The 27,178-nt window shown below is 39.1% G+C and overlaps 1 protein-coding gene across 1 annotated transcript in view; it reads left to right on the top strand.

Annotated features, from left to right (window-relative positions):
• NBAS (NBAS subunit of NRZ tethering complex) overlaps positions 1–27,178 on the top strand; it is a 347,044-nt gene that overhangs the window by 87,568 nt on the left and 232,298 nt on the right. Inside the window, exons 14-21 of the mRNA XM_058288021.1 lie at positions 1,090–1,283; positions 2,234–2,491; positions 2,948–3,073; positions 5,902–6,053; positions 6,907–7,047; positions 7,305–7,383; positions 12,655–12,759; positions 13,657–13,793. Coding sequence (XP_058144004.1) covers positions 1,090–1,283; positions 2,234–2,491; positions 2,948–3,073; positions 5,902–6,053; positions 6,907–7,047; positions 7,305–7,383; positions 12,655–12,759; positions 13,657–13,793 — 1,192 coding nt within the window. The remainder of the gene's footprint in view (positions 1–1,089; positions 1,284–2,233; positions 2,492–2,947; positions 3,074–5,901; positions 6,054–6,906; positions 7,048–7,304; positions 7,384–12,654; positions 12,760–13,656; positions 13,794–27,178) is intronic.

Genomic DNA, 27,178 nt, shown 5'->3' with positions numbered 1-27,178 from the left:
TTAAAAGCTTTATTACAATATGCTTTTAATTCTCACAGAATGTTATAATTAATATCATTTATCATGCTTTTGTGGAGTAATCACTCCAAATATTCGTTGAGAAACTTTTTTTTTGGGAAAAATAATTTGTCAAAGCACAGGGTAGAAGTCATATTTAAATTATTTGCTCCCTTTCCTTCCCCCTTTATACTTAGCAATAGCCCAACAAATGTGTTTTTCAGACTTTCTTTGAATTCCTTATTTTTATAGTTTGCATTAGGTTTAAATTAAAAGAAAATGTTGAGTTGTTATGATCTGTTATTTTAACATAATGAGCTGGTCTCATGGTTCTGTATTCCTATTTTAAACTCTGTGTCTCCTTATTCTAATGTTTATATACATTTTAAAATTTATGTTTTACTGTTATATGTATTATCTTTAAACCATATCAACTCCTTTGTGGAGCAAGTGAGTTATAAAAAATGAATAAAATTATAATAAACATGCCATTTCCTTTTGAATCTCTTGGTTTGGTGAACTATAGTTCATTTTCATCTCTAAAATTTGTTTCTGGTGTTGAATGATTTTTCCTGCTGACTTATTTGCTGCAAGTTTAAGAGGAAATCAGCACTGGAAACTATTATATATCTGTCTTACATATTTTTAAAGGGTATAATTCTCCCATATTGTTTCTGTGAAGAGTGATGTAAGAACATTTTCCAAAAGCTTTTATAATCTTCATAATAAATACACTTTGTACACACCTACATTTGAAGCGATTATGTTGAAAATGGTGACATATTGCTTTCCTTAGTGCATTGTTAATTTTTTGAGCAAGACTTTAATTTATATACCTCTCTGTCGCTAGAAACGTGTACTTTTTTCCTGGCAAATTTTGGCACACAAATGTCGATCAAATGAATGATCATTTTGTACTGCATACTTGAGTAAAAATTTGAGTGATAAATTAGATTTTATTTTTCCTTATTTAGTTTATGTTTAGGGCTCAAATGATGTTGGTGAATACGGTGTTGGACTGAATGTTGCTTTGAAGCCATATTTGCAGGTTCACTGACGTCCATGTCCCCCTTCCCTCTCCCTCCCCATTAGGTAGAGAGTCCTTTTACCCACTGCTGGATGTGAACTGGTGGGCAGACAGTGCGGTGACTTTGGCTCGCTGCTCTGGTGCTTTGACTGTTTCATCAGTGAAAACGTTGAAGAATTTACTGGGAAAGTCCTGTGAGTGGTTTGAACCATCGCCTCAAGTCACTGCTACCCATGATGGAGGATTTTTGAGTTTGGAGGTAATGCTTTCCTTTGAAGGCTACTGGTGTGTATGAGAGAAAACACGTATTTCAACAAAGTCTAAACATCTGATGTTTATCTTGTGATCTTGCCTTCATAAACAAAAATCTGTGAATTGAATCACATATTGGGTGCAGTATTAAAGAAAAATCCATTGTTCTGTGAATTAAAAAAAGATGGCATTGTAAAAGAATGAAAAAATTTGTAGATTTTTGCTCTCTTTTAAATATTTTTTTCACTTAAATGATAGATATTTTCTTTTTCCTATATAATTCATCTTAAAATGTAGAATGATTTTACTCCCTAAGAAGTATAGTCTTTACCTTATTTCCATGAAGTCTGGAAACAAGAATTTTGGTTCTTTTTAGTAAGGAAAACTTGTTTATCATGACAAAAGACTTGAAAATAGATCAAAGTAAAGTGTTTTGGTCATTTGAAATGAAAGTTATCTGTGGCAGTTAGGCTCTCAGACTCAAGACTTCGTAAAACTCTCAAACTTTCAAAAAATGGTGTGGGGAAGAAAGAGAGGTATTCTTGGTAAAGCAAATATGTACCTGTATGTTCATTTTTTAAAAAGATGAAAAAGATTTCTCCATAAAGGTATAGAAATATCAAAAATAAAAAAGTTATTCTCAGTTCTTTTATTTCCCTAAAAAAATTATCAGGCATATATTTACAAGAGCACATTGGTGACCTAATATTAAAACAGACTTTAGTTTTGGAGAAGTGGAGCCTGATATATATGTCTGTTTTTGGAGCTGTTTAATGTAATATGGCATTTGCTATTGGGATCCTTTGAATTCTTTGTTACTTTTAATCACGTGGCTGAGGTAATAAACCACAGTAGAAGTGAAGCTATTTTTTTTCTATCATTAACTCTAAAAACTTGTTTTAGGACCTGATTAAATGTAATCTCACTGTTAATTTAACGTCTCCTTTTACAATTTAGTGTGAGATTAAACTTGCCCCGAAACGATCTCGTCTGGAGACCAGGGCTGGCGAGGACGATGAAGGAGAAGAGGACTCTGATTCTGATCGTGAGACCTCAGCCAAGGTGCGCTACTTTGGCTATATAAAGCAAGGCCTCTACCTCGTGACAGAAATGGAGCGGTTCGCTCCACCACGGAAACGCCCACGCACCGTCTCGAAAAACTACCGCCTTGTGAGTTTGCGGTCTACAACCCCAGAGGAGCTCTATCAGAGAAAGGTGAGAGTCTCACATTACTGCCAGAGTTTAGAGCCATCCATATTTTATTTTATTGAGGAAAGGCTTTTTTTTAAAGTAAGAAATTTAAAGATTATTAGATCATTTCTACCTAGACTATAGATGGTAGGGCATGAGATGCAGGCCCCTTTCTAGACCAGGGTTTGCTCACAGCCTGTGTTCTGTGATTTGTGCTGCCCCTGAAGTGTCTGGGCGCCTGCCTCAACCAGGAGTCAGGCTGCTGTCCTTCTAGCCCTGCTTGCCCGCGTCATGCTCCGTGAACGTGGGCATTGCGCCTTCTGCTCCGTTCCCCTCTTGGCAGGCTGGCGAGCACGGCACCTGAAGGTGGTTCTAAGTGCTGTGTATATTCCAGGGGTTCTCGCTGTACATGGATCACAACTCCTGTGACACCTAACTCACTAGCTGTGTGACGTTTCTGTTTTATTTTCCTGCCTGAAGATTGAAAGTGAAGAGTACGCGGAAGCCTTGTCTCTGGCCCACACCTACGGCCTGGACACTGACCTGGTGTACCAGAGGCAGTGGAGGAAGTCAGCAGTCAACATTGCTTCAATTCAGAATTACTTGGTATGTTGGAGGTTTTGTTAACATGTGGTAAAATTTGAATTCATGGAATATCTTTTGGTTATTGGCTTTCATTTTAGGGCACTTCATACTGCTCCCCTTTCTCTAGCTGAGGAAGTGTGCTTTACTCAGTGGGAAACGTCCTATTGTCAGGGTCTGTGGCCCTCATACCTGGACATTGGCACTGAAGACGTGGGGCAATCGCACTGGCAACCCAGCAAGCTGTTGGCCAGGGCCCAGCCTCTTTCCCTCGCCCTGCCCTGGTTACCTCCTACCATGTCAGTTAGGGTCCAGTCATGGGCCAGCAACCACACTGTAAATTGAAGAGGGCGCGTTTTAATAGGACAGTTGTTACCCAGTAACAAGTGGTTACCTACACAGGGGTAAAGAGAACTTTAGGATATCCTGGGCTGAAGCCGACCTGGAAGGGGACCTCCTTCTAAGACTGATTCACACCTCCTTGGACAAGCTTGTTGCTTGCAGCACAGTAGGGAAGAGGTTCTCTGGATGGCCGTGGGCAGAGCTGGACCATAGTTGCCAAATGTGGGCAAGCTGTGAGTCTCCTGCTAGAGTGCCAGTCAGCTGAAGTTGGGGGACTGGCAACAGGAAACCCCTGCCAGGGAGCACGCAGCACAAGGCTGGTACCTAAGGAACCATTCCCTATACTGGCAAGACTAAAAGCCCTGCCAGGGGACAGGTGGGCTGAGTTGGAGAAGTCTTCCCTTCCGGTGCCTGGGGTCTTGGTGGGAATCTGTCCACAGGAGCACCACTGGAGGCCATAGACGTTGAGGCCACCATGTCGTGGGAACAAGGAGAAAAGAACCAAAGCATGCCGGGGTCAGAAACAGCGGCCTTCTCCTCTGCGGTGGCCCTCCAGTGCCCTGTTGACAAAGCTTCACCTTGTGTCAGCTGCACAGGAAAATTGCTGTTGCATAGCCGAGAGCTAGGCAACAAGCAGACAACTGGCATTGCATCCTTGCCAGATGCCTTTTTCTGTTTAAATCCCCCAGCTGGACGTCTCCTGCTTTTTACCCCCATAGCTAAGGTTGTTCTATAGCCTGTGTGCTTTGACCCTTGGTACCTTTGAAGGAGGCATTTGGACTCAGGGCATGCTTAAAAGGTTGCAACTTCTGATACATTTGAGAAAGAATATATATTTTGCCTCTAGGAAGGTTCCAAGATTCTAAGAAATGTTCGGGAAATTCTATGATATTTGTTCATATTTTCTTTAGGGAAGTCAGAACACCAAACCTGTATTATCTGTCTTTCTTCTTGTGTGATCTAGGGCAGTGAGCGCATGAGCTCATGTACACATAGCTTTTTCTAGGAACAGAATGAAGAAAAGGCTTGATATTAAGGACCTTACAGGCTTTAAGAGAGACAAAGTAACTGCATTTTTTATTGGGGGAGGTATTTAATTCTGCTGCTAAATAAATAGACAGTTAAGGATAAAAGCTCTATAACAGGGTCAGTGACGAGGTACAGGAGCGGCATGTAGTCTTATTTAGAAGATTGTCTACAGCCCTAAAATATAACCATACAAAAAAATTTCGAAATAAATTCCATCGGAATCCAGTGACAGCAATCATTGTAGGCTCAGAGGTTACAGAAGACTTTATGTAGTGAAGATGTTTTGAACAAGCATTTGCATTGATTCAAAATAGGCCTCCTGGAGTTAGAGGTGAGGAAGGTATTCTTAGGACAGACAGCACTGGCAAATTGAGAAGAAAGCGAGCACGGCTTGTGAGCCAGTGATTAGGCTGTAAACTGCCTTATTCTCTGCTGGGTCCTCATGTGCAGTTCAGTCCTGGCGCACAGGAGGTGCTCGGTAAATATTTCTTAGATGAATAAATGAGGTCTGCAAGTAAACCGGTTTGCTGGTACTGATATTTGATGATAGTGAATTTTGGGAGATAGGATTAGAAAGATTAATATATTGATTCAGGTTCATGAGGATGTTCAAAGCTTGTGATGACTTAGGATTTTTATCTTTTGGGTGATGGGAACTGTTGTGGATTTTTGTCTGGATTTCAGCAAAAGAAATCGTAGGCAATGAATTGGAGAGTGGTGGTGGAAAACCCTGCCAGGTGTTACATGTTGATGATTTGGATTGGTTTGGAAAAAGGCAAGTGGGTGTAAGAGACATTTGAAGAAAGAATTGACATGGAATGTGCAAATGAATATAGGACATGAGTCATTAAGTACTGCAAATTCATAACCACAAATGCTCTAAGAGGAGGTCAAGTCATGGATTTTGAATGTAGTCCTAGGAAGCAGTTCAGATAGAGGAGTAGAACCTTGGGTTTTCCAAAAAAAATGGCTTACTATGACTTTTATATGATTAAATTATCATTTACACTATGTCAGCCATCTCATGGCTAAATAAATACAGAACTTTGATGTGCTATGTCTCATTAGTTTTAATTCAAAGTCAAACACTATGTATAAATTGCTTAGGATATGTCATATCATACCTTTCTGCATTATTTTCTACTCTGCTATACAGCTAGACTGCCAGCCAAAGACCAACAAAAAAGGTTGGAAAGAACTTTTCATATTTCCGAGAATACTGACCTTTATATTTCAGTATGGCTCATTAGAAGAAGGAAAGCAGTTGCAACCATAAATCTCTGCATCCAGTTCTTTTCAGCATCAGGGAATTAGTTTTTTTTTTTTTTTTTATGTTGAGCTTCTCTGGCTGCTAGTTCTGGCCACGTGTTGAGGTAGCTATGGCACCTCAGGTACAGTTTTACTTTCTAGAAGGCTTGTCGGCTGTTATAAGATGTCTTGAGTTCTGTTATGCCTTGACTTTTTATTTTCTTTGTATCCAGAGTAAAATAAAGAAGCGGTCCTGGGTTCTTCATGAATGTTTGGAAAGAGTTCCAGAAAATGTGGATGCTGCAAAAAAATTGCTTCAGTATGGATTAAAAGGCACAGACCTGGAGGCTCTTTTAGCAATAGGGAAAGGAGCAGATGATGGCAGGTTGGTTATAGAAAGATTTGGATTCAAAAGTAAAATGACTTTGTGAAAGCATTTGAATGAGCCATGAAAAGGGTAAACTTTTCTTGAGATTATTCCATAATGAAGCAGTTGCCTTTGACTGGCCTGAGGTCATGGCTTTCTTTGGTGTGACGTAAGTAGGTTTGCACGCGGTGGCTTGATGCTGAGGGAAGGGCAGGTTTATAATCCCCGACTGGGTGCCGGCCTCCCCTGAACCCGGGCTTCAGGCCCCTCCTTGGTTTGCCGACTTGTCAGATGAACACTGTAGGCTTACTATAGAGAAGGCTCTACTGTCCTCATCTGGAGGAGTCACAGGATTAACCGTGAAGGATCCAAGTGTAATGTGCCAGCACCGCACAGCTGACAGCTGGTAATAATAAAGTTAGCTTATAAGAACTGTTGCTCATCAGCCATTTGGAATTTCTTTTGAGATATAAATATAATGGTATATCTGATAAATAAATAATTTAAATGAGAGTGACATTTATTACCATTTTAAGACCTTAGAAGTAATTCAAATTGTAAATTCTGTCAGCAGCATTTTCTGTGTTGGTTGTTTTACAATGGGTGAATATAATCCCATTTGCTTTCCTAAATAGTTTCACTTTCTGGACTTCAAAAATTTCTATCTAAAATGATTACCAATGCCTTTTACCCCTTTCCGTGGATATAATAAATAAATCACTTTGTTTGTAATAGCAGAAGTAAATCAAATTTGTTGTTTCTGTGGAAGTAAATTTAGTAAAAACCAGTCAAAAGAATATAGGGACACCCGAAAATTTCACTACATGAAATAAAACACAACAGATTTAGATTTTCTCTTTTTTTCTTGCAGATTTATATTACCTGGTGAAATAGACATAGACAGTATCTCCTATGAGGAGATTTCATCTCCTGTTGAAGAGTCTGCTGAGAATAAAAAGGAAAAGGAACTTCAGAAGAGACAGGAATTGCTTAAATTAGTGAACTTTTCAAAGTAAATGATTTATTATTGTTCATTTAGTAATCCTTAAAATAGTCATTCCAGAGTGTTCTTTACTAGTGATAATTGCCATAAATTATTTCAGCAATTTGAATCTTGTGCATTTAATATTATTTTTCCTTTGTGCTTTTGAGTACTGTTCCATGAGTTGCAGGCTCATTGGAATATTAATCATTTTTAGTCTATTTTAACTCCTAAGAAACATGCTTTTATGTAAATATAAGTGGCCTGATGTAGTTATTTCAAAACAGGTTAACACTAGAACAAAAGGAACTTTGCCGTTGTAGACTGAAATTATTAACCTATTTCGATCGACTTGCAACATATGAGGTAAGGAATAATTTTAATCAAACCATTTTGATCTGTTGTTTTAAATGTTATGGCTCTCCTAATACCTGATATTTTTGTGCTTTGGAACTAGTATTGTGGGAAAAATTCACTTCTTACAAAAGTAGGGTCTCCTGCATACCAGTTTTCCTGAGTAGTAGAGAGAGTGAAAGCTCAGAGGTTGTTTGGTTAGAAGAGGGAATAGAAATGCTTTAGCCATTTCAGTGTATTTGTGTTTCTTAGATTTACAGTCCTTTTCATTTACTTTTATTTGACATTTTGATTCCTAAGTAATTGCTGACTTCAGTATAAAATTTCCTTATGTACAGTACTGGGTTATAATCTCAATTTGGATATTTCTGACTGATTTCATTTTAATGATTTGCTAGTGGGTTGAATTTAGTTGGATGAAGTTTGTTCCTAATTAGGACCAAACTTAGACACTTGAATTTTAAAAAGTAAACTTCCTATTTGTTTCTTCAGGGACAGAAGCACAGGTATCGGCGGGCTGGGCCTTTCCTGGCTGCTCTGGACTGTAAGACCAGGGCGCCCCGCCGAGGGTGCGTGGTGATGGGCAGGGGGCCGCGAATGGTCACACTGCCCCTGCTTTCTAACCGGGTCCCAGCAGCCACCTGCCGGGTTTAAAATTCCTTCCCATCTGTTGCGATTTGACTGACTTGGAGAGCACCTTCTCGTCCTGTGCTGAGCCTCCCGTCGTGGGCCTCCTCCCCAGCCTCGGGACGGCCACACGGCAGGACGGCCACACGCAGGCACTCAGTGGACGCCGCCGCAAGAGCGGGCCTCCAGTAGCAGCGGGGCTTAGTGCCCGGCGCAGGCGCCCGCCAGCATGAGTGGGAGCGACTTCAGCGGTGCTGGGCGAGGAGGAGGCTCTTTCTGTTGTTAGAAAACGAAGCAAGTGATGAAAAATGTTGGGTAGTATCATTTATAAACACAACGAATGTGGCAGGTGGTCATACTATTTTAAAGCATGTTCTCCTGTCTGAGTTCTGTAATATTTTGAGGTAATTATATAAAAGTACTTTGAGAATTGCAGAGGTCTGTACAGATACAGTTTATTTTTAGACTTAGCTTTACTGATGATACCTTAAAAGATCAGAGTTGATGATCCAGTTTTTCTTTGGTAATTTAATTATTGAATTATTTTCTATATGATGGTAGTAAGCATGTCTGTTTTTATATGGAAATAGTCATAATTATAGCATTTGTTGAGCCTGCTGTTTTGAAGAATTGTGCTAAGGTTTTGAAAAGTAGGTGAATAAGATGAATTTAGTGTTAACTTAGTAATGAAGATGTTCACATATAATGGCTAACTAGTGAGATAGAGGTAGAGACAGGCATTGCATTCTAATCACAGGACATGGCTTATTTTATTAATTCTGTGATAAAGGAGATAAAAATGAGTTCATTTTCATGAGTGCCTGCTTTATGCTGGGTATTGTGCCAGTGCTGGAGGTGGAGAAGTGAACCAGGAATGTCCTCGTGGATTTTACATCATCCAGGTACTAAGTGGAAGTGAAGAACTGAGGCGGAAGCCTAATGGAGAAAAATGTTAAACTCTTTCTGGTAATGTCCAAGAGGACTCTACACCGGAAGTGATATTTCAATTAGTCTGTCAAAAAAAGGAAGGCAGATTTAGGAGGCTCGGGGAATTAGAAGGGGCACTCCAGAATGAAAGTTCAGTAAACACAGGGTTTCTTTTTTCTTGTCTGCTGCTACATCCCCAGAGCTGAGAATGGCACTTGGTCTGTTGAGGAACTTAATAAATATTTGTTGAAGAAATCAAAAGATAAGATAGTGCAAAGTGTTGGTGGAGGGTTGACGTAGGGGACCCTTGTATGATGTTTTGTGTGTTTGCCTTATAAGTTCACAACTTTTCTATATGCTTAATTGTTTATCTATTTTCATTTATAAATGATATAAAGATAATAATAGGGTTGGTTGGGGGAAAAATAGTTTGGTTAGTCATCTTATTTTGACAATGCTCTTTAATCATTAGTTAAAAAGGTTTAACAATGCAAGTTATTGGTGGCAGGGTAGTTATGAAAGTCCTGTATGATGTTATATATGTTTGTTTATAAAGTCACAACTATTATTATACACTTATTGTTTATGTATGTTTATGTATGAGTGATATAGTTCACTGAATTACTGAAAAAAAAAAAAAAGAGATACCTTTAGATATACCAACATGTTTGTTGGGATCGTCCTGTTTATGAGACAGGGTGATTTGTGATCCAGGTTACCTCCCAACCATTCTTTGAAGTAGATAACTATTATTCTCTCAATTCTGTGCATACGAAAACTGCACCTTAGAGAAGGTAAGTAGTTTGTCCAAATAAGCGGAAAACAGGAACTCAAAACTTGGTGGCTCTGACTCATTAGCCTTTGCTGTTAATCATTGTGTTATGGAAAGACCTAAGGCCTGAAAGAAAACGGCATGGTTTTGAAAAAAGAAGCTGTCAGGATAGAGCGTGTTGGATGGTAGGAGCTAGAGGGTAGGGCTTGTTGGATGGGGGAAGGGGACAAAAGCAGTAGAAGTAGTTAGAATAGTTTGTGGCCATATTTTGAAAGGTCTTTCCTGCTGTGTGCCAAGGTGTATTTAATTTATTTATTTTCACAAGTAGAGTGAGTTGGAAGAGAACTGTAATGGGTGGGGGTGTGCACAGGTCCTTCGAGTAATTTTATTGTGAAGGAGAGCAGAGTAGATGGTGGTAATAGCAAGGGTACGTGGGACTAAGAGTGTATTTTCCTTTTTTTAATAAAAGGAAGGAGGATTTTGTTTGTGTCCTAGTAGGAACGAATCTGTAGAAGGGTGAGGAGGAATTTATTGGATAAAGAAAGTTAATTGCATAATTACTGCAGTTGACTAGAAATGGAACCTAGGGCATAGGTGGAGTTTTGAGGCTTATTTTGGAGCGGAGATACATCTTTAATCCGTTGTAGTTAGAAGGAAAGAATAGTGTATTGGTACAGATTCAGGTAGATTTGTAAGTTTTTTTTTAGGGCGGGTGTGGGAAAATGAGAAACTTCCCATTTGCTAGTGTCAGTTTTAAAAAGAATATTTAAAATGAGGTTTTTCAGCTGAGAATGGGGGTTAGAGGGTAGGATATTGGCAGTCTAGAAAGAAGGAATTGTGTAAAAGTTCCTGGGAAAGGAAACTTCTTAGGCAAATGTAATAGTATTGATAGAAAACATTGTCTACTTGAGTTCTTTTTTTCTTGAATGTATCTAGTTTTTTACTTTTTTATTATAAAAAATTTCAAACATTCATGAAGTATAAAGAGTAGTATATGAACCCTTCTTGTACTCATTGCTCAGTTTCAATTATTATCAACATTTGCCAATCTAGTATCTTTCATTTTCCATTTTCCCACCCTCACTTTTTCTTTTACGTAAATATTTTAAAGCAAATACTAGGCATCTTATCCTGTCACTCATATATACCTCAGTATGTATTTCTAACTGATGAGGGCTTTTTAAATATTTATCTGTGTATCTGTTTATCTATCTATCTGTCTACCTAAACTATCCTATCTAAATAGAGGGTACCAGGGATTGAACCTGGGGCCTTGTACCTGTGAAGCACATGCTCAGTGGGCTCAACCTCTGAATAAGGACTTAAAAAAAAATAGGAAAAAAAAATACATAGCCACAGTTGTGCTATGATTTCTAACAAAATTAATAGTAATTCCCTCATATCATCTAATATCCACCTTTGGTTCTAGTTTCCTGGATTGTCTCACAAATGCCTTTTTACGGTTCGTTTATTTGAATCAGGATCTAAGCTAGTTTGAGATCTTTCAGTTAAAATGAGAACTGCCAGCTTGGCTTTATGGTATTTCTCCAGTGACTTTTGGTAACTTGCTTTCAGGATCATGGTTGGGTTTGACTAGGGATGGGATTTGCCAAGTGAGTAAAAATCCCTTTGCTGTGATGGACCAAGGGCTTGAAGCTGGTTGTGAAAGGTTTTGAGGGAAGTGGAAGGTGAAATGAAGTCAGGCCAGGAGGGTGGACGCCTCCGTGAGTTAGGGATTGTTGGCATGGTGCTCAGGTAGAAGAGCTGGCCAAACAGGGAGCAGGTGGCATGGAGTGCTGGCCCCTGCGGTGCCCCACTTGGTGGTGGTGGAGTCCCAGAGTGTGGTCAAGGATGTAGAACTATGATGATAAGGGAAGTGATGGTGGTGAACAAGGAATCAAGAAGCTCAACATTTTGAAGTGCTTTCTTCCTTTGGTTTCCATGACTGTGCATTCAAGTCCCCATACTTCCTCCACCCCTGCCTCCACTTCTTTTTGTGGGTCTGTATACTTTTCAAATGCAGATTCCCTTTTCCCTTGCTCATCCTTTAAATAATGATCTTCCATAAAGCTCCTTTCATCTCCCTTGGAATCATATTTACTTATTTACTAATGGCTCTAAGTCTTGTCTAACCCATATCTTACTCCAGCACCTCTGCCCTATGTAGCTGCCTCCTGCTGGGTAGCATCTTTTAGATGTGGGAGAGCCCCAAGTTTACACGCTAACTTCTCAACCCTCTGCCCTCCTTCCCTCCCCAGGGCTCCTCATTCTTCTCTCTTTCCTGTTGCAATAAATTAATTTAATCAACAAATATTTATTATTTATTATGTGAAAGACAGTGTGGAGCTCAATAATAAACACGGCAGACATCACTTCTTTATTCATACATTATAGCGGAGAGACCTACACTCTGAATTTCCGTAGCCAGCTCCGATTTGACTTTTATCTTTTGGCTTGGGTGCCATTTCTGGGAAGCCTTTCTGTCTTCCTGTAACTGGTTTTGGTACCCCTGCTGTGTGCTCCCCCTTATTTGTTCCTACTTGCTGGTTTGTCTTCCCTACTAGTGATGTGGGTGATTGTGCCCCTGGCCCATAGTGGAGACACGTGAGTGTTTGCTGAAAAGGCTGCATTTTACATGGATCACTCTGCTAGTAGCAAATCTGAAGCTGTCATACAGAGTGGACAGATGCTCATGTTGCAAGACTATGTGTACCTGCTGCTATTAGTTCTTAACAGGTGGTTGGTTTTGGTTGTCTTGCTTATTTCATTTACTTCTATATTTAAAAATAATAGCAGTTATAAATATGGCCATTTTCAAAATAGCTAACTAATAGTTAATGGTTGAAATTAATTTATTTAGGATTTATTTGTTCAGGCAGGCATTGGTGTAAATGATTTTAATATTTTCTTGTCACAGTATTTAAAAGCATTTTCATTAAATCACTATTTTTCCTCAGGAAATCCTCGGAGTGCCTCATGCATCTGAACAGAGATATGATGCTGAATTCTTTAAGAAGTTCAGAAATCAGAATATTGTTCTCTCAGCAAGAACTTATGCTCGGGTAATTTCTGTTTTTACAATAAAAGAATTATTATTTTTTTTAATACTGTCTAAAATATTTGAACCACATACTTAATGTTATCACATGCATATGTATACTCTACCATTTTCTTTTTTTTGTCATGATATTGATAAATATTGAGAAAATGATATAATTAAAAAAATTGTTATTCAACATTTTGAGTTTTTTTTTTTCTCATTGTTTCAGTTTTATTTTGTTTTGAATACAGTGATAACCTCTAATGAGATATATGGACCATATTCTCAGGTGAATTGGCTACATGTTCTCTGAGCAAACATTTGGGTCTACATTTCCCTTTGGGAGCTTCTAGGTATAATTTAGGAAATAACTAAGGTGATATTCTGAAGACTATCTATAAAGTCAACTTCAGCCTCATTGATGGACCTGAAATTTCGATTTTACTCCTGTGAGAGAAGGCATCAAAGGCCACCTTCCAAATAAGTAATTTTTTTTTAATCTCACATCGATGGCTTTGTATTTTTTCAACTTTTTATTTAATTAATCAATCAATTAATTAATTCCTGAAAATTGGCTGCCAGCCATCTTTTTTAATAAAACTTTAAAAATTAAAGTTAATAGATCACATAGAATGTTACACTAAAAAAACGTGAGGTTCCCATATAACCCACACCCTGTTCCCCCACCCCAATCATTTTTATAAATTGTATTTTTTTGAAGATACAACATTTTGAATTTTAAAAATAATTTTTACATTAGGTTGAGAAACTTCATAGAGACTAGAAAAGATCAGGTATATTTCATATCAATTCTTTTCAAAGCTCCATGAAAAGTTTTAGCTTTTTGAATGTTGTGATCCAGAATCCCTCCTCTGTTTCTGAGGTTCACAATAGAAACTTGGCCTTACATTTTATACAGGAAAGTAATGTTCAAGCCCTCGAAATTCTTTTCACTTACCATGGATCAGACCTGCTTCCTCATCGCCTAGCGATTCTCTCCAACTTCCCAGAGACTACTTCTCCATACGAGTATTCGGTTTTGCTGCCTGAAGCCTGGTAAGTAAATATCTAAGTAAACTTCAACTTCTTTCTAAATAATAATGATCTTTAAATTCTATGCTTGACACTTTAAATTAAAAAAAAAAAGTAATTTATTTGAACTTTTCTGGTAATAAAACTATTTCTACCTTATTTTTAAATGATTCTGAGAACAAAATGTATCTAGCATAACAGGATCACCCTACTGTATGAGACTTTCCCTTTTGTGTAAGTCTCTTGATTTTACTGCTGTTTCCTCAATAATACTGTTCTTCCAGGAGGAGGTTTTAGTGTCAAAATGTCTGCTTCCATTAGTTGTATCTTTTAGAAATTGAAGTATTATTTTCACAGATTTTTGTGGTAGGGCCCAAAGAACCAGGAATTTCTAAATTCTGCTTTGCCCAATTGACCCTTTCTTCCTATGAAATTCCAGATATTGCTCTACATACAAGGAACAAAGACAGATGGGATATGAAAGTACCACTTTACTCTTAGACCAACACTTTTAATCTCAGCTCGTGGGTGTTTGACAATGAAGTTGTCACATGTGGTGTAGACTCTAAGTCAGACCCTCTAAGATAGGAGCCCAAGTCCAGTCTTACTACCCCGTGGGCTTCTGGGGGCCAGAATGTCTGCTCTTGAGAATGAAGAAAAGAAAGTGTATTTGCCTTAGTGCTTACCTCACAGACGGTCAAACAGAAGAGGGATGAAGCCCATTCCATGCCTGGCTTCATTCATTTACTACGCAGAGGCAGAGACAAAAGCCTAACAAGCCACATCTGTTTGTGAGAACTTTTTTAAAATTTTATTTTATTTATTTATCCTTCCCCACCTCTCATTGTTTGCACTTGCTGTCTGCTCTGTGTGTTTATTTGCTGTGTGCCGTGTCTGCTCGTCTTCTCCTTAGAAGATCTGTGAACCAAACCCGGGAACTCCCATGTGGGAGAGAGGCGCTCAATCATCTGAGCCACCTCCGCTCCCTGCTTTGCTGTCTCTCATTGTGATTCCTCTTTGTGTCTCCTTTGTTGTGTCATCTTATTGCACCAGCCTGTCGTGCCACCTTGCTGCCTGTTTGTCTTCTCCAGGCTGCACCAGGAACCGAACCTGGGACCTCCCGTTTGGTAGGTGGGAGCTCAATCTCTTGGTCACATCTGCTTCCCTGTGAGACCTTTAAACACAGTGAACTAGCCCACTAGTAAATGTAGCTCAATCATAAGTTGCATGAAATACCCTTTCTTAATTGGCGTTTACATATCTTTTAAAATGAATTGACAGTCCCTGTCTTGCTTACCTCATATTGAATGTTTTTAAGACATAGATGAATTGATATATATGAAATATGCTTGTAAACTCTTAAACACTGTTCTAATGTAAGGGGATTATTACAATTCTATGTGAAATCAGTTACAAACTTTAGCTGCTGGTGCCTTACAATGTTATGGGATGCAATTGGAAATTGGGCACCACTTGGCTTCCTCATCCCTTCCTTGATGTTGCTGCCCAGTGTCGTAATTGGAGACTTGCGCATTGATGATGATGACCAATATTTACAGCATAATTTCTTTGTATTTGGCACATATTTATATATGGTGTCCAAAAAATTTTTGGTATTTTCTCTGTTTTTACAGAAACCTGAGTTTTAGAGTGGTATAGTAGCTTGCTAGACTCTATATAAGTAAAGCAGGGATTTGATCTACATTTATTTAGCGTTATAGATCATTAAGCTCTAAAAATTTAATTAATGAGCTTATTTTGCACTATTCTTCATATCAAAAAAAGAAGCGTCTTTAAAAAAAATTAGTGAAGTTGCGGGTTTACATAACAGTCATGCATAAAATATAGTAATTCCCATATCCCACTCCACCACCGACACCCAACATCTTGGTGTGGAATATTTGTTGCAGTTGATGATAGCACATTTTTATAATTTTGCTTCTAATTAAAGTCCGTGGTTTAACTTAGAGGTCACTGTGTAGTGTTTCATGGATTTTTTCTTTTCATTTTTATTCTCTTACCATGTATACAATTTAGCATTTCCCCTATTAATAATTTTCAATGTGGCAGTTTGATATTATTTATGAATCCCACAAAAGAAAAGGATTGTAAACTGTTCTCTTTCTCTGGGAGTCGTGCCCTTTGATTGTATTAGATTTGGTGAGGGGCCTCTGATTAAGTTTACTTGATAAAATCAATTTTGGACTTCCGATTGGGCTACATCAGTAAGATCTAGCTTCGGCTGAGTCCTCCTCGCCCCCTTTGGTCTATATAAAAGGACTCTCACTCAAGAAGACACACAGAAGAGTCCTGGAAGAGAAGAGAACTTGGTCATTTCGTTCCTGCCATTTTGCAGAAAGGAGAAGGCTCAAACACCTGAAACCTGGGACAGCCTACCCAGTCACCTAATGCTTTGCAGTTGAGCAGCTGAGAAAGCTTGGAAGGAAACCACCCTATACCAGACTGATAGAGGAAGCTCTGAGAGATGAGCCCTATGCCAGCCCATAGCTGAGATCGGAAGAAGCTGGGCCCATGGAGTCTCAAAAGTAAGAAGGAAGGAGAGGCCAGGCAGAGACTGTCCGCATTCTTGCTTCAACATGTGTCAAGTGACTTTGGTGAGAAAGCAACCTTGAGTCGGACTCTTTAGGGCCTGTAACTGTAAACTTTTATCCCAAATAAATACCCTTTATAAAAGCCAACGGATGCCTGGTACTTTGTATCTGCACCCCTTTGGCAGACTAATACATTCAAATATATATTTCAGTTTGTTAGTTGCGTTGACAATGTTGTGCTACAGTCATCACCATCCATTACCTAAACATTTCCATCATTTCAAATAGGAACCCTGTATATTTCTTAAAAATAAAATTTTATTGAAGTATATCATTCATATATGAACATACATACACAATAAATGTAATAGTAAGGTTTGTGAATTTACAGAAAAAACATATATATCTTCATACAGAACTCCCATTTATTTCCCCACTTTGCACTGTTGTGAAACATTTGTTACAAACTATGTAAAAGCATCATCAAAATATTATTACTAACTATAGTGTTAAGTCTTACATTGGCCAAAATATTTATACTTACAGTAATATTTAGCCCATATCTTACATTTGGTGTATTTTTCCCCAACCCACCCAATTATTAACACCCTATATTAGTATTATATATTTGTTATTGTTCAGGAGAAAATGTTCTTATATTTGTCTTGTTAACCACAGTCTCTCATTCAATACTGGATTTTCTGTGTTATACAGCCCCATGCTTTGTACAATCCATTCAAAGTGTACACTTAGTGTCTTTCATTTTCACCACGGAGTTTTGCTGTCATCAGTTCAGTCAATTTTAGAATGATTTCATTACTCCAAAAGAAAAAATCCCATATCCCCTTATACCCCTTATTGTTGTCTCTTAAATGAAAAAAATCTTCTTGCCATTGTTGGAAACTATTACAATATTACTGTTAACTATCACCCATAAGTTACATTAGTTGTAATTTTCCTATGTGTCATCATATTCTTAGCACTTTGTAAAAGAAGAGCATTCTTTATAGTTATTCTGTTAACCACAGTATTTATCTACTACTGAAATCGTACTGTCATACATACTCTAGATTATTCTCTAGTTTCCTTTCAGTTGTCCTTTATGTCCATATTCTACCTCTTTCAGCCACAATCACATTTATAAATCCGCAGTGTTAGTTATACTTACTGTAATTTGTTATTCTTAGCTCTATTCTTTTCCATACTTTTACAGTTGATCTTAATGCTATGTACATTAAGCATCATCTCCCATTCTCAACCCCCCTTGTATTTCCTAGCAACCTATACTCTACTCTAGAGTTTATCTCTGTGAGTTTACTCATTGTATGTAGTTCACATTATTGAAACCATACTTTGTCTTTTTGTGTGTGGCTTATAGCTTAACATAATATCTTCAAGGTTGATCCATGTTGTCATATGCATCCCTATTTCATTTCTTCTCACAGCTGAATAGTATTCCATTGGTTGTATATACCACATTTTGGTTATGAATTTATTGGTTGCTGTTCATTTGGGCTGGGGAAATCCTGTACATTTTTTTTTTTAAAGATTTATTTATTTCTCTCCCCTTCCCCCACCCCACTCTGATTGTTCTTTGTGTCTATTTGCTGCGTCTTCTTTGTCTGCTTCTGTTGTTGTCAGTGGCATGGGAATCTGTGTTTCTTTTTGTTGTGTCATGTTGTTGTGTCAGCTCTCCGTGTGTGTGGCGCCACTCCTGGGCAGGCTGCACTTTCTTTTGCACTGGGCGGCTCTCCTTACATGGCGCACTCCTTGCGGGGCGCACTCCTTGTGCGTGTGGCTCCCCTACCAGGGGTACACCCCTGCCTGGCATGGCACTCCTTGAGCACATCAGCACTGTGCGTGGGCCAGCTCCACATGGGTCAAGGAGGCACGGGCTTTGAACCGCCGACCTCCCATGTGGTAGACGGACGCCCTAACCATTGGACCGAGTCCGCCACCTCCTGTACATTTTAAGCCTTGATTTCCCTTTCCCTGTCCCCACATGTTCCCTGGTAACCTATGTTCCAGATTCTGACTCTTGTGAGTTTGCGTATCCTAATTGTTTCAAATCAGTGTGATAATAGAATATTTGCCCTTTTGTGTCTGGCTTATTTCATGTACCATGATGTCTTCAGGGTTCATCCATGTTGTCGCATGTATCAGGACTTCGTTCCTTTAATGGCTGAATAATATTCCATATATGTATATACCACATTTTATTTATCCTTTCATTGGTTGATGGACCCTTAGCTTGCTTCCATCTTTTGGTATTTGTGAATAATGCCACTATGAAATTGGAGTGCAAATATCTCTTGGAGAGCCTGCTTTCAATTCTTTTGGGTATATACCTAATAGTGGGACTTCAGGGTCATATGGTAGTTTTATCGTTAGCTTTCTGAGGAACCTTCACACTGCTGCCAACAATGAATGTGTGTGCCTGTTTCTTTGCTTCGTGTTTTGTAAATAGTAGCCATTCTAATGGGTGTGAAAAGGTACCTCACTGTGGTTTTGATGAGCTGATTGCTAAAGATGTTGAGTATCTGTTCATGAGCTTTATGGCCATTTATATATCTTCTTTGGAGACATGTCTGTTCAAGTCTTTTGCCTGTTTTTTGATTGGTTTGTTTGTCTTATTTATTGTTAAGTTGAAGGATTTCTTTATAAATGTAGTGGATATTAATCCTTTATTGGATATGTGGTTCCAAATATTTTCTCCCATTTTGTAGGTTGCCCTTTACTTTCATGATAAAGTCATTTGAGGAACAAAAGTTTTTTATTTTGATGAGGCCCCATTTATTTATTTTTTCTTTCGTTGTTTGTCCTTTGGGTGTAAAGTCTAAGATTGGCTTTTCTGTTTCTGCAAAGAAAGATGTTTGAATTTTGATTGCGATTGCATTGAGTCTAGAAATTGCTTTGGGTAGAATTGACATGTTGACAATATTTAGTTTTCCAATCCAGGAACACAAAATATCCTTCCATTTATTTAGGTCTTCAATTTCTTTTAGCAATGTTTTCTAGTTTTCTGTGTATAAGTCCTTTGCTTCATTAATTTAAATTTATTCCTAGATAATTGATGCTTTTAGTTGGCTATTGTTAGTAGAATTTTTTCTTCATTTCTTCTCCCAATTGTTAGTGCTTGTGTGTAGAAACTCTGCTGATTTTTGGGTATTGATCTTGTACCCTGCCACTTTGCTGAATTCATTTGTTAGCTAGCTCCAGGAGCTTCACTATGGTGTTTTTTTTTGCAGGATTTTCTGGATATAGGATCATATCATCTGCAAATAGGGAAAGTTTTACTTTTTCCTTTCCAATTTGCATGCCTTTTATTTCTTTTTCTTGCCATTTGCTCTGGCTAGAACTTCCAGTACAATGTTAAGTAACGTTGACAGTGAGCCTTCTTGTCCTGTTCTTGATCTGAAAAGGAACACTTTCAGACTTTCATCATTAAGTAGGATGTTAGCTGTGGGCTTTTAATACATGCCCTTCATTATGTCGAGGAAGTTTCTGTCAAGTTTTTATCAAGAAAGAGTACTGTATTTTGTCAAATACCTTTTCTGTATCAATGGAGATGTGTTTTATCAAACACCTTTTGTGCATCAGTTGAGATGCTTGTATGGTTTTTGCAATTAACATAATACATATTGTGTATGGCAGTAATTTTCTTATGTTGAACCCACCTTGCATACCAGGGATGAACCCCATTTGATCATGGTGTACAATTCTTTTAATGTGCTGTTAGAGTCAGTTTGCTAGTCTGGTATTTCGTTGAGGTTTTTTGCATCTATAACCAAAGAGAGATTGGTCTGTAAATTTCTTTTCCTGTGGAATCTTTACTTGGTTTTTGTGTGAGGGTCATGTTGGCCTTGTAGAATGATTTAGGGAGTGTTACTCCTTTTCAGTTTTTTGGAAGTTTGAACAGAATTGGAGTTAAGTTTTCTTCGGATGTTTGGTAGAATTACCCACTGAAGCTATCCAGTCCTGGGCTTTTCTTTGTTGGGAACTTGTTGATGATGATTCAACCTCGTTACTAGTAATTGGTTTGTTGAGCTCTTCTATTTCTTCTTGAGTCAATGTAAGGTAGCTTGTGTTTTTCTAAGAATTTGTCCATTTTATTTAAGTTGCCTAATTTGGCATAAAATAGTTATATCTACTTGTAGTCCTTTTTATTTTAGTGGGATTGATAGCAGTGTCCCCCTTTTCATTTCTAGTTTTCCTTATTTGTATCCTCTATTTTTTGTTATGCTAGTTAAAGGTTTATAAACTTTATTGATCTTTTCAAAGAACTAACTTTTGGTTTTGTTGACTATTTTTTGTTGTCTAGTTCATTTGTCTCCACTCTAATTGTTATATCCTTCCTTCTGCTTGTTTAGTTTAATTTGATTTCTTTTTCTAGTTTTCCAGTTTTGAGGTTAGATCTTTGATTTTAGCTCTTTTTTTAAAAGGTTTATTTATTTCTCTACCCTTTCCCCCCATTTGTCCGCTCTCTGTGTCCATTTGCTGTGTTCTTCTGTGACCGCTTCTATCCTTATCAGCGGCACCGGGAATCTGTGTTTCTTTTCGTTGTGTCATCCTGTGTCAGCTCTTCATGTGCGCGGCGCCATTCTTGGGCAGGCTGCACTTTCTTTTGCGCTGGGCGGCTCTCCTTATGGGGTGCACTCCTTGCGCATGGGGCTCCCTTACGTGGGGCCCTGCATGGTACAGCACTCCTTGCGTGCATCTGCATTGCACATGGGCCAGCTCCACGTGAGTCAAGGAGACCCGGGGTTTGAACTGCGTACCTCCCATATGGTAAGTGGATGCCCTATCCATTGGGCCAAGGCCACTTCCCTCTTCTTTTTTAATGTAAGCATTTAGAACTATACATTTTCCTGTCAGCACTGCCTTTGCTGCATTCCGTAAGTTTTGTATTTTTATTTTCATTTACCTCAAAATATTTCCTAATTTTGTTTCTGATTTCCTCTTTAACCTATTGGTTATTTGAGTATGTTTTTTAATTTCAACATATTTGTGAATTTTCCACTTCTTCCTCTGCTTTGATTTCTAGCTTTATTCCACTGGGCTCAGAGATATGCTTTGTATAATATCAGTATTTTTAAATTTGAGACTTGTTTTGTGATCCAACCTGTGGTCGATCCTGGAGAATGATCCATGTGCACTTGAGAAGAATGTGTAATCTGTTTTCATTGTGTGACGTGTTCTGCATATGTCTGTTAGGTCTAGTTAGTTTAGTTTATAATTCAAGTCCTGTGCTTCCAGATGGATCTTCTGACTACATGTTCTACTCATTATTGAGAGTTGTATGTTAAAGTTTCCTACTGTTATTGTACAGCCAATTTCTCCCTTCAGACCTGTCAGTATTTGCTTGATGTATTTTGGGGCTCTGCTGTTAGGGGCATATATATTTATAGTTGTTACATCTTCCTGTGGAATTATCCCCTTTATCAGTATGTAATGACCATCTTTGTCACTTGTAACTGTTTTTGACTTAAAGTTTTTTCCTGTTTAAAATTTGTCTTTGCATAGTTTCTCATATTATTCATTGATTGTTTTCCTGATATCCTGTAGTTCTTTGTGTATACTTTCCTCTATCTTTTTGAACATTTTTAAGATCATATTTTTAAGGGCTTTGTCTACATTCTTGTCATATTCATTGGTGTTTTCTGTATTTTTATTCTCTTCCTTTGAATGGACCATCATTTCTTGTGTGTTTTTTCTCTTCTCTTTTGTTGCATGCTTATTATTTTAATATGGTAACTCTTAGATTCACTCTTTGGGACACCTGTTTCATGGTTTTGTGGCCCGCTGGTGATAAGACAGATTTTCTTGCGCTTCAGCTCTGCCATGGGGCAAGTCTGCCCAAGGCAAATGCTGAGTGCTGGGTTTTCCTGTCTTTCTGGGCCTCTGTCTTGTCCTGGGGTTTTGATTGTTAGTTGTTTTGGAGTTCCCCTGCTTAGAGGAGTTTTGTTTTCCCCTCTGTTTCCCAGGGGATGGACCTCTTTCTCTCAGATATTTGATTCTGGCAAGCCTTTGTTCCTGTTACCTTCATGGTTTTGTACATTCTTTTTGTGGTCTTCAAGCTGCGTTTGTCTGCAGAGCAGATACTGGGAGGAGAGTCATTCAGGAGGACTTTTCCAATTCTGACTTTTCCCGCCCAGCAGGGGCAGTGGCGATGGACATGCAGACCTGCTCCCTAGTTCCCTGTGGAGGGGCTCCGGGAGGGCACCGAGACTCCGACGACTCCCAAGCTGAGCTTTCCTGGCCTGCCTGCAAATGCAGCCCTGGAGCTCACTACCTGCAGCCCTGAGGACGCAGCGTGTCTTCAAATCTCAGTGACTTCCTCCCGCCCAGGGAGGTTGTCAGCAATGGCCTCTGTCCAGGGCAGGGCTGACACGTGGCTGCTGCCGTCTGTTGACACAATAGCTGCCCTCGGAGCCGGGGTCCAAGAGCCCAGATCCACCAATCGAAAGCTGTGATTGGTGCTTGGCTGTGCAACAACCCCTGTTGTTGGGGACGAGGATTTTTTTGACCCTTTCTGACACCAGCGATCCAGTAACTGGACCCCAAGGCAGCTTGCCTTGAGGAGGGGGTGCTGGTAGCCGCAGGGTGGAGAGAGCTATTTACAGTTCTTTAATTTATCAGCCTTTTCCTCCTGCTTTTCGCTGGAAGTTGTTTAGTATTCTCTGGCCACCGGAGTGTCAAACTAGTTGTGGCACCAGTTTCTGCCTGTTAATAGTTTTGGTGGAAGTACTAGTCATAGAGCTCCCTATTCTGCCATCTTCCCTGGAAGGAGAAGCATTTGTTTTTATAAACAAAAAGTTTTATAAAGAAAAGCTTTTGATGACCTTTCCATTTTCAAATAATTTCTTTTAGATCTGAATAGTGATATGTGAATGTATTTTATAAATATGTATTTATAAATATTTCAGAATATAATTTATTCTCTGCTTCTTTGCAAAATAGATCTAATCTGAAATGAAATAACTCTTCTACTGTAAATTGTTAGTATAGAGAAAAGTGCTACTACTTTTTAAAAATAATTTTTCCATAGATTTGAATGCATTTAGAGTTGACTTCTGATGATTATTTAGATTTTAACCTGGAATTTCAGCATTGGTTCTCAAAATAACTGCAGTGCCTGATACTATGCCATCTTTGGATGTCTTCTGGTTCCTTCATGGGGTATGCCACATGACCTGATTTAAATGACAAGAAATACTTCAGGTGTATTATATTATAGCCAGAGGGTAGTTAGAAAATAGTTACTTTGAATTTTTATTTTGGTATATATATATTTTTTGAAAAACTTAAAAAAGACTGATTTCTTAAGAGTCCCTAAGTTATATTTCAATTTTAAACATAGAAATAATTATATTTCATTTCAATTGAGAAAATAAATATTTCTGTGAATGTAGTTCAAGAAAGTCTTTGGCATTGAATATATTTCATTTTTCTTGTTCTAAAGAGCAAGAAGGAACAGTAGGTGTTGATGGTACTCTCTCTATTTTTTTATAGTAGTATGTTGTTACTAAGCAAAATCAGAGATGCTGCTTCTTCTGTGAAGTCTTCCCTAAGTCGCTTCTTCCTTCAGAGTCTCATAAGTCTTTGGTATTCTTGTCCTACAATAGTTTTTCATTGTATCGAAATCAACCATCTTGGGAAGCGGCTGTGGCTCCATCAGCTGGGCTCCTGTCCACCCTCTAGGAGGCCCTGGGTTTGTGTCCTGGGGCCTCCTGGTGAAGGCAGGCTCACCCGCACGCTGTGAAGAACACCAGCCCGGGCACCGTGGAGAGCCGCCCAGCCTGCAAGCGCCGCGGAGAGCTGGCTCAGCAAAGTGACACAGCAGAAAAAGGGAGACAAGTGAAAACAACACAGAAGAGTTCGCAGCGAATGGACACCGAGAGCAGACAGCAAGCCAGCCGCAAGGGGGGGAGATAAAAAAAAATCAACCATCTTTATTTCTGTTCTTTCTCTTGTTTTGTTCTTCAGCAGCCCCCAAACTGACTCCTGCACCTCACCTCCTGTGGGCTACTCATGCGTGCCCAGCAGTGGTGGGGACACGGCGTTCCGCAGCAGGCATCATCACACATGCTTTTCACATCAGCAGGGATTCCTGCTTGCAGCTCCCTGTTTGCAGATAGAGTAAGCTACAGGACTTGAAGATACTGTAAGCAAATCTCTGCAGCCTTTTCTGCTGCCTCTTTTCTCTCCTCAGTAGCAGTGTTGAAATTAAAGTGATCCCAGCACTTACTCATTCACTGCCTTGAATGGCTGTTGGAAAATTGCTGCAGTCCCCTGCTCGCTCCGTTCTGAGACACAGGCCTGCTTTCCCACAAGGCTTCTGAGGTTGTGGTCCTTCTCCCAGAGCTCCAGGACCTCAGAGCCTCTGTCCACATGCCACCTCTTCAGAAAGCTTCCCTGACTGTGCTTCTCAGATGCCCCACCCTCTCCCTGCACCCTCACAGCCCTTCCGTATTGTATTTTTCTCTGTAGCACTTATACCTGACATGATATTATAGGGTCACTTGTCTTCTCTATTCTCTCTGACCTTCCTTGGCCATTTTATTTAATGTTTTACTCCTCTTTAAATGTCACTTCCCTGCTTTCCTTTCCTTCTAGCATTTATCACTGTCTTAGTTTGTGTTTTACTTATTTATCATGTGTATTGTCTGTTTTCCCTTCTAAAATGTCAGATCCAGTAGGACAGGGCGTGTTCTTTTCGGTCCCTGTCTTACCCTCTGCTCTTGGAATAGTGCCTAGCATGCTGTCGGCACTTGGTGAGCCCTTGCTGAATAAATGAATGAATGCATAAATGAGTGAATATTAGCCGCGCAGGGCAGGACTTGGTCTCTTAATCCTGAATATGGCCTCTGTGTCCAGAACAGTGGCTGGTACAGAGCAGTAACTCAAGAAGTATTTTTCAAATGGATGGGTGACTAAGGGACTCACTAATTAAAAAGATGGCAGGGTAGGTAGAATTTTAAAGTTTAGAGTTCAAGTTGTATAATATTTTGAAAAGCAATAAGTTATGCCACCAAATTGATCTGTTACCTACTCTTTTGAGATCTCAATAGCAGACCTTTTGCTTTGTTTTGATTGAACCAAAGTTTATAATTATGATTATGATGGCTGGGAATCTTTTATGAGTATGTATTATTTTTGTGTTTCATTGTCACTCTTAAATCATCATATGTACTACACATTGATGAAATATCATCAAGTTTTGTAAATCTTTGAAATTCCATTTTATATTATAGTGACAAATTATTTTTAATTAGCCACCTGTCCTTATTAGCTATCATTGCTGTTAAACATTTTCACTTTATATTTCAGCTGTTTTAGTTTTAAAGCACAAAGGTGCCATTTCTTAGTCTTCTGTTAGCTTCCACAATTTGAGGTAGTAGATATTTTCTGTAAAATGAGAAAAAAATACAGTACATTTTAGAAAGATTATTTAGATTTTTCATTTGTGCCGTCTCTCCTATTGTAAAATCTTTTCAGAATGATGCAAGCAATCTAGTTTAAAGAGTTTTGTTTTAGACTATCGAGAAACCTTAAATAGTGGGTAGGAATGTTGACTCTAGAGCTAAGCATCTAGTTTCCTGGTTTTCACTACATTTTATAAATGTGTATCAGTCTTCTCATCTATAAAATGGGGATGGTTATAGCACTTAACAGGTCATATTGTGAAGATGATTAATAAGTTAATGTATATAAATGACTGAGAATAGTGCTTGGCATTCAAGGAAGTGCTACTTAAGTGCTAACAATTATTACTACAGAATCCCATATTAAGGCCTTGGCCTTATATATGTATGTACTTCATATACTTAATTTTTAAACATTTTGTTTTTGAATAATTTTATATTTACAGGAAAGTTGTCAAGATGGTGGAGTCACTGTATACCTGTCACGTCACTTCCCCTAATGTTAACTTACATAAGCGCAGCACACTTTTTATTTTTAAAGGTTTATTTATTTATTTATTTCTCTCCCCTTCCCCCCACCCGGTTGTCTGTTCTCTGTGTCTATTTGCTGCGTCGTCTTCTTTGTCCGCTTCTGTTATTGTCAGCGGCAAGGGAATCTGTTTTTTTCTGCTGCTTCATCTTGTGTCATTTCTCCATGTGTGTGGGCCATTCTTAGGCAGGCTGCACTTTCTTTGGTGCTGGGCAGCTCTCCTTACGGGGCACACTCCTTGAGCGTGGGGCTCCCCTATGCAGGGGACACCCCTGCCGTGGCAGGGCACTCCTTGCATGCATCAGCATTGAGCATGGGCCAGCTCCACACGGGTCAGGGAGGCCCGGGGTTTGAACCGCGGACCTCTCATGTGGTAGACGGACGCCCTAACCACTGGGCCAAGTCCACTTCCCCAGCACACTTTTCAGAACTAAGACTTTAGCAGTGGGACAGTCAGTTCTGCTGTACGGGGACACATACATTCTGAAAAATTTCTGTACTAAGCAAACTATGCAGTTAGAACATTGGGACTTATGGGGGAAATGGAGTTAGTGATACGACGCTGAGAACTGTTCAGGGGAACAGGGCTGGGAACCTGATACGAATCCTAACAAAGTTTGACCATGTTAATGGCGAAGAAATGCATAAATAATTAAATGTGGCAGTTTGTTTACCTCGACTGACCTCAAACCAGCTTGTAGACTTGGGTGTGAGAAGCTCTGCAGCTTGTGAGTTGCTGTGTAGAGGAAGAAGGAGGCTTGTCTGAAACCTGAGGGCAAGGTTGCCCCATGTGTGGGGCAGGCGGCTGGTGGTTTCCATGGGGAGCTGGGGTGTGCATCTTGTGTTCCTGGGGGGCTGGGTTCAGCCTGTGCCGTTTTCTCCTTTTACCTAATATGTCTCATG

This window comes from Dasypus novemcinctus, chromosome 25 (genome assembly GCF_030445035.2).
Source record: "Dasypus novemcinctus isolate mDasNov1 chromosome 25, mDasNov1.1.hap2, whole genome shotgun sequence".
NCBI lineage: Eukaryota > Metazoa > Chordata > Mammalia > Cingulata > Dasypodidae > Dasypus > Dasypus novemcinctus.
This window is presented reverse-complemented; position numbering and strand designations above follow the sequence as displayed.